The sequence below is a fragment of the Chiloscyllium plagiosum genome, unplaced genomic scaffold (assembly GCF_037043375.1).
Source record: "Chiloscyllium plagiosum isolate Xiang-an unplaced genomic scaffold, Cpla_swu_hap1 HiC_scaffold_48, whole genome shotgun sequence".
In the NCBI taxonomy this organism is placed as follows: domain Eukaryota; kingdom Metazoa; phylum Chordata; class Chondrichthyes; order Orectolobiformes; family Hemiscylliidae; genus Chiloscyllium; species Chiloscyllium plagiosum.
Genome location: NW_028270186.1, coordinates 14,321,960 through 14,330,413, shown reverse-complemented (window position 1 = coordinate 14,330,413; position 8,454 = coordinate 14,321,960). Strand labels below are relative to the sequence as shown.

The 8,454-nt window shown below is 44.7% G+C and overlaps 1 protein-coding gene across 1 annotated transcript in view; it reads left to right on the top strand.

Annotated features, from left to right (window-relative positions):
* Positions 1–1,493: 1,493 nt before the first annotated feature.
* LOC122543150 (AP-3 complex subunit mu-2) overlaps positions 1,494–8,454 on the top strand; it is a 36,715-nt gene continuing 29,754 nt past the window's right edge. The window contains exon 1 of the mRNA XM_043681522.2: positions 1,494–1,822. Coding sequence (XP_043537457.1) covers positions 1,550–1,822 — 273 coding nt within the window. The 5' untranslated portion in view covers positions 1,494–1,549. The remainder of the gene's footprint in view (positions 1,823–8,454) is intronic.

Below are 8,454 nucleotides of genomic sequence, written 5' to 3'. Positions count from 1 at the left end.
ACAAGGACAGGACTCCCCCGGTCGTCACTTTCCAACCTACCAACCTTCGCATAAACTGCATCATCTGCTGACAATTCTGCCACTTCCAAACGGACCCCACCACTAGAGATGTATTTCCCTCCCCACCCCTTTCCACGTTCCACGTTCCCTCCATGACGACCTGGTCAGGTCCACGCCCCCTAACAACCTCCCATCCTGACACCCTCCTCTGCCACTGCAGGAATTGCAAAACCTGCACCATCACCTCCTCCCTCACCTCCATCCAAGGCCCCAAAGGAGCCTTCCACATGCATCAAAGTTTCACTTGCACATCCACCAATGTCATTTATTGTATCCGTTGCTCCCGATGCGGTCTCCTCTACATTGGGGAGACTGGATGCCTCCTCGCAGAGCGCTTTTGGGAACATCTCCGGGACACTCGCACCAATCAACCACATTGCCCAGCGGCCCAACATTTTAACTCCCCCTCCCACTCTGCCGAGGACATGCAGGCTCTGGGCCTCCTCCACTGCTGCTCCCTCACCACCCGCGCCTGGAGGAAGAACACCCCATTTTCCGCCTCGGAACACTTCAACCCCTTGGCATCAATGTGGACTTCACCAGTTTCCTCATTTCCCCTCCCCCCCACCTTACCTCAGTTCCAACCTTCCAGCTCAGCACCGTCCTCATGACCTGTCCTACCTGCCAATCTCCCTTCCCACCTGTCCGCTCCACCCTCTCGTCTGACCTATCACCTCCATCCCCACCCTCATTCACCTATTGTACTCTTTGCTACCTTCTCCGCAGCCCCACCCGCCCCAAATTATCTCTCCCTGCCTCTATTCCTGATGAAAGGCTTTTCCCCGAAATGTTGATTTTCCTGCTTCTTGGATGCTGCCTGATGTGCTGTGCTTTTCCAGCACCACTCTAATCTAAACCTGCTAAATTGCCCATTGTTAAAAATCACACAACACCAGGTAATAGTCCAACAGATTTAATTGAAAGAACTCGCTTTCGGAGCGCTGCTCCTTCATCAAGTAGTGTTCGGTGCATTCGTCAGGAGTAAATACAGGGGAATGGGTCTGGGTGGGTTACTCTTCGGAGGGTCAGTGTGGACTTGTTGGACCGAAGGGCCTGTTTCCATCCTGTAGGGAATCTAATCAAAACAGGATCTTGTATTCCACAGCCATCTGATAAAGGAGCAGCGCTCCGAAAAAAGCTTAGTGCTCCCAAATGAACCTGTTGGACTATAACCTGATGTTGTGTGATTTTTAACTTGGTCCACCCCAGTCCAACACCGGCTCCTCCACAGCAATCCCCTCGTGTGACCACTGACCATTGAATGGGAGCACAGAAGCTTGTCCAATCGCTGACAAGTGAGAGTGCACTCGTCATCCTCCAATCACTGGCCGTCGAGTTGAAGAAAGGGGCGGTGTTAGTGGGGGATTGGCCAATGAGACGGCAGGAGATCCCGGAAGCGATTGGAGAGGCGGAAGTTGGGGACTCAGCGGTGCAGAGCTGGCTGCAGACTGAACTGAACCACTCGCACCGGGTAACCTCGGCCGGAATTATGATCCACAGCTTGTTCCTCATCAACTCCTCTGGGGACATCTTCCTGGAGAAGCACTGGAAGAGTGTGGTGAGCCGGTCGGTTTGCGATTACTTCTTCGAGGCGCAAGAGAAGGCGAGCGAGTCGGAGAATGTGCCCCCCGTCATCCCGACTCCGCATCATTTCTTAATCAGCGTCTACCGGGATCGCATCTTCTTCGTGGCTGTGATCCAGAGTGAGGTGCCGCCGCTGTTTGTCATCGAGTTTCTCCATCGGGTGGTTGACACGTTTCAGGTCAGTGGGAAGTTATTAAACCATGTCCTTCTTTCGGGGAACACGAGCGGCATGCATGGGTTAAATAGACAAGGTCTTTTCCTTTGGGTGGGTCCAGAACTAGAGGGTATAGGTTGAGGGTGAGAGGGGAAAGATATAAAAGAGACCTAAGGGACAACTTTTTCACGCAGAGGGTGGTACGTGTATGGAATGAGCTGCCAGAGGATGTGGTGGAGGCTGGTACAATTGCAACATTTAAAAGGCATCTGGATGGGTATATGAATAGGAAGGGTTGAAGGGATATGGGCCGGGTGCTGGCAGTTGGGACTAGATTGGGTTGGGATATCTGGTCGGCAAGGACGGGTTGGACCGAAGGGTCTGTTTCCGTGTTGTACATCTGTGACTCTATGATCCTAACAACTGGGAGGTATTCAACCAAAGATCATGAGTGCATATCAAGTGTGAGGCAAATCATTCACCATAAAAATCAATTTCTAATGAGATTCTAAACGAGAAGCTGGCATTTCATTGTAAAAATCACAAAACAGCTATGTGGTGCTCCTGAACTCCTTCTTACCTTTTACTTTTCTGACTTTAGTATTGCTGGCCAAAGCTGACCAAAATCCTGTATGCAGCAACGTGAAGTTCTGGTTCATTGGTTCATTCTTACGACTCTTAACGTGGGCCTGTTCATGAGTTTCTTCAATCCCCCAGGGACGAGAGATATCAGACTAAGCCCATCATACAATTAGCTTGCATTGTGATATTAACCATAAGCTCCCAAAATAAAGCCTATTTATTCCCTTTTTCATACAATTATGAAAGGCATTGGCTTTTTGTTTTTTCGTGTTCCTGTGAATCTTATGAACATGTACAGAAGTTTCAACTTCTGATTTCAATTGGTGACCTGTCCATGAGAAAATATCCCATTCAAGCTGTGTCAAAATGATTGTTTGCTTGCAGCATTTTGATTACTGTTGCAGCTCTTTCAATCTGCTGAAGAACAACACTTAAGATTTTATTGGACCAATTTTACTGTTGAATTTGTGTATGAGTTATTCAGTGAATAAGTGCTGGGAAAAATAATTTGTCTGAGGTCCCTATACAAGATTATTTCTCCCATTTATGGCTATAAATCTTCACATATTGACTTTTCTATGAGAGGTACAATTGGATGACACTCTTGAATCAGCTGTGGTATAGAAGTCTGACCCAGAAGGTTAGCTTTGCAAACAAGGACAGAGTGTAACAGAGCAAAATTAGTGGATAATACAACAAAGAACATTACAGCACAGGAACAGTCCCTCTGGCTCCAGGTCCGTGCTGCCTTATTTTGCCCTTTCGTACGAAAACTATCTTCTCTTACAGGATCCGTATCCCTCCCTATTCACGTATTAGTCCAGGTGCTTTTAGAATACTGCTGTTGTATCTGCTTCTACCACCAACTCTGGTGTGTTTCAGGCACTCCCCACCCTTTTTGTGGAAAATGTGGTTCTCACATCTCTTTTTAAACTTCCCCTTAAATTAAGTGGGTAAGCAGACTGCGTTGAGGATAAAAAATTACAGCTGGATATTCATAGGTGAGGAGAATGGGCCAGCATCTGACAGATGGAGTTTGATGTGAATAAGGGTGAGGTTGTCAGAGTCATTGAGTCAGATAGCATGGAAACAAGCTCTTCAGTTCAACTCATCTGTGCTGACCAGGTTTCCCACACTAAACTCAACCCATTGTCTGTTTGTCTAATTTCTCTCTAAACCTTCCCTATCTGCCCAAATGTCTTTTACAGGTTGTAACTGTACCTGCATCCAGCACTTCCTCTGGCAATTCATTCCACATACAACCCACTCTGTGTGAAAATGTCCGTATTGCTCAAAAATACGAGGGTAAATTGTGATTTAAATGGGAAGCAGATTCCAAGTGCATTGGTGCAGTTCGACCTGGATAGTTTTGAGCGTGAATCACAAAGTGGCAATGCGGTTAGGACATATAACAAGAAAGACAAATGAACTCCTTGGCATTTATTGCAAAAGGACTAGATTATAAAAGTAAAGTAGTGTTGTTATAATTATGTAAGCTGTTGGTGAGACCACATCTGGAGTTTTGTGTCCATTTTGAAAGGATGTGGTTGCATGCGGGACAGTTCAGAGGAGGTTCATCTGATTAATTCCAGGGGTGAAAGGGCTATTGTAGGAGGTGCAGTTTGGCTTGGGCTTCTACTCATTGGAGTTCAGAAAGAATGAGAAGGGATCTGACCGAGGTTTGTAAAATGCTAAACAGTTTGATAAAGTGGACATTGAACAGATGTTTCCCCCTTGTGGGACAGTCTCAAACAAGAGGTCACAGATATAGAGTGAGATGAGGTAGTTTCAAAACTCAGATGAGGACAAAGTACTTTTCAAGACAATTGTCAACTGAGGGGATTGTACATTTCCTGGTTATACATTTCTTTTCTTTAGAATCTCTTCAGTAAAAAAAATCTTCTGGTTTTGAGAATGTGTATTGGGTATGAGCAGGTCGGAAAGAGTTTTGTGAAATGAGGTTCAGCTGAGCATGACTCAGAACAGATAAGAACATACAATTAACTGTGGGGTGCTGGAGGCAAGGATAATGAGTTAACAATGTGGAAAAGCAGTCATTATGTATTGCCATTTCATAATATTGGAAGCATACAGTATGTAAGGTCAGTTTAACAAGGGGAAAGGTATCATTATGTGAAGCCAGTTAACAAGGTTAAGAACATTGATTATATTACAGGAGAAGGCTTAATCTCTACTATTAACATTCGCTGATTGTAACAGTCACCCAATTAATATGTATGTTGCCTTATCTGGATGCTGTTTTCTTTGTTTTTCCTTTGTTTTTCTGCACTAGCCCAGAGTCAGTCCTCACCTAAGGAGATTCTCATCTCCTGGTTATTTTTTTTTCTCTGAGGAGATTCTAAATCTCCTGTTTTATATTTTTTTCCTCTCCTGGTTATATATCTTTTCTTTAAAAAATACAAACAAACAACACAGAAACTCCCAAAAAAACAAATATCTTCCCTAAACAAAGGGGGTGGGGGAGCAAAAAGACAAAGAGACTCTCCCCCTCTTCAACAGCAGGAACACACTGACTGTAGCACCAGCCAGCACAGAGTCAGTGCCCTAAACTGAGGAGATTCTAAACCTCCTGTCTATTTTATTATTTGTTTGGTTATTTTTTTCCCCTTTTTAAAATCTCCTGCATATTTTCTAACCCCCCTCCCCCCCATATTGTGTGTGTACAGGTGTCTCCTGGTTATACTGGTCAGCCAAGGATTTCTTGATTGGTCCAGGTTAACAGCCCCAATCAAACACTTTGCCGTTGACGAGGTCAACTTGATTCCAATCCCTTCAATTGGCAAAAGAGAACGCTGCAAACAAGTTGACAGAATGCTACAGTCACTGCAAGTTCCTGGTTTTTCTTATATCAGAAGAGGCAAAAGAAAAATCTATAGAAGCACATTATGGTCTCAAATGCTCCCCGAATGATTAAGGAGTAGAGTACAAAACCATCTGTCTTGTTAAGTTCAAGACAATGGCTGATTCTATTTCACTATAGATCTCACAGCTACGGCACAAATAGGAATCTTGACATCTTTAATTATTGTCAAGTGCATGACCCAGTCTGTGACACACAGGCCTGAGTTGCTTCAGTGGGTTAACATAAGAGTCATTGTGTCCTGCTATGATCTGGTTCATCATGTGTTGACTTCTGCAAACACGTACACGATCATGTGCTACAATTCATGCTTCCAGATGAAGTAGGGAAGCTAAATTTAGGAGTTGATTTCTCTCCTTCTTTCTCATTACCTCACATTTTAAAACAACTGTGTGAAGTATCTTACCGCACTGAAACTTTCTTAACACAGCAAATCCACAACATTGCTTGCTTATGTTCAGTGAAAGACTACTTTGTGAAAACCAAAACAGACAAATATGATCAGTCAAGCAAGAGTCCAGTCAAAAGTCTGAACTTATCCAGTAATTATAGCATACGTCAGCTGAAATAATAACAGTACTTTACTGAAGAAACTCTGTTGTTAACGAGCCGCAAATAGAATTTACGTGGACAATACCTTTTGCAGTTTGATGGCCAGGTTGAAAAACAAAGTGATGCATTGAGTGGAATGGAACAATGTTAATGGCTGGTATCGGTTTTGTACTGCTACCAGAGTTCGAAAGAAGACAGTTGTCAGAGTGCTCCAGCTCTACTGTGGCCATGTTAATGGAGTTCCCGTTGGAATTTCATCGGTTTGAAGTAGAGTCAATTATTTGAGTCTGCATTTTCACAGCTTGTGTTTTCTAACCACTGTATATGCACATGTCCATTCACCAAATCTATTTGGGGAAGAGACTGTCATCAGATCATTGCCCCATTCCTGCCCCAAGATAATTGTAAGTTATTTATCCCACCTGTTGCTATTCCCCTGACTAAATCTCAAACTCCAAATTTGAGGAATGAACAAATTTTTATGGCATGGTGAGATAGTGATAGTTCTTCTTCAAGAGATATCGAGATGGTCCTTGTTCTGCTATCTACAAAAACAGCTCAGCTCAGTCACACTCCTGCCTTTTCCACATAGCCATAAAAATTGTTTCTACTCTGGTGACTCATTGCCCTTTTCACAACCACAATTGAATATATCTCTACCATATGCTTAGGCAGTGCATTTCAAGTACTAATCAGTCACTGTCTTTTTTTAATAGGTAAGTGAAACATCTTTTCTCAGCTTGCTGTTGGTACTTTGTCAGTTAGATTGATATTTCTGTCACCAGGCAATTGATCCTTCCACTAAAAGGATCAGTTCTTCTTTGGTGGCTTCCTGTAGACCCTGTCATGATTTTGAACATCTTTCAAAATTTCCAAAGATGATAACCTCAGCTTCTCCAGTCTACCCACAAAATTCCTAATCCCTGGATCCTCTACTTTAAATCTTTTCTGCATTCTTTTTAAAATGCAGTGTTTAGAATTGGACACAATCCTTCCATTGAGGCCAAATCAGTGTTTCATAAAGGTTCATCCTAACTTCCTGACTCCTGTAGTCTGCTTCTGTACATGGGGAAACTCAGAATCCCACCTTTCGAAATTACTTTTTATATCTTTTCTGTTACCTTCACCAATTCTGTGCACCCATCACACTTGGCTTCTCTGTTCCTGAACTCTCCTAAGAATTGCAATTTTTTCATAACTACTCTCTTTGTTCTTCTGAATATATCAAGCAATTGAAATTGCATGAAGATTATAAAAGAGGGATTCCTTATTCCCTTGGCAATTGATCTTTATGAACTTTGATGGATTAGGGTAACTAACAGGAATAAAATGTTGACTATGCACATTAGCCTGATGCTGCAGATTTATGAGAATATTGTTGGAGAGCTTCACTCCTGATTTATAACCAGTCAGTTAACAAGTTCAGACACACTCATGCTCCCTTTCTCACACACTACCTGACACGCACACATGCGCGCACACACACTACCTGACACAAGCACACGTATATAAATCTATGGGGTGAATTTGCATTTGCAGATACATTCTATTTTGTTCAAAAAACACACGGTCTGTAGGCAGTCAGTCCATGTGGCTTTTCATCAATTCCTACTTTGGAAATAAAGCCAGTCTGACGCCAGGTTGAGACACAAACAGACTCAAAACAAGGATTACACCTCTTCCCACCCTACCTCTACCTGGTTTTGTGTGATTTTTGACTGTGTCCACTGCAGTGCAACACTGGCACTTCCACCTCCTCTGTTATCATGACACCTCCCAGATATAATAAACCATCACCCTTGCAAAAATGCCATCCCGTATTCTCAATTCCTCCGCCTCCGCCGTATCTGCTCCCAGGAGGAGCGGTTCCACCATAGAACACACCAGATGGCCTCCTTCTTTAGAGACCGCAATTTCCCTTCCCACGTGGTTAAAGATGCCCTCCAACGCATCTCATCCACATCCCGCACCTCCGCCCTCACACCCCACCCCTCCAACCGCAACAAGGACAGAACGCCCCTGGTGCTCACCTTCCACCCTACCAACCTTCGCATAAACCAAATCATCCGCCGACATTTCCGCCACCTCCAAACAGACCCCACCACCAGGGATATATTTCCATCCCCACCCCTCTCCGCCTTCCGCAAAGACCGTTCCCTCCGTGACTACCTGGTCAGGTCCACGCCCCCCTACGCCCCACCCTCCCATCCTGGCACTTTCCCCTGCCAACGCAGGAACTGTAAAACCTGTGCCCACACCTCCTCCCTCACCTCCATCCAAGGCCCTAAAGGAGCCTTCCACATCCATCAAAGTTTTACCTGCACATCCACTAATATCATCTATTGTATCCGTTGCTCCCGATGCGGTCTCCTCTACATTGGGGAGACTGGGCGCCTCCTAGCAGAGCGCTTTAGGGAACATCTCAGAGACACCCGCATCAATCAACCAAATCGCCCCGTGGCTCAACATTTCAACTCCCCCTCCCACTCTGCTGAGGATATGGAGGTTCTGGGCCTCCTCCACCGCCGCTCCCTCACCACCAGACGCCTGGAGGAAGAACGCCTCATCTTCCGCCTCGGAACACTTCAACCCCAGGGCATCAATGTGGATTTCAACAGTTTCCTCATTTCCCCTTCCCCCC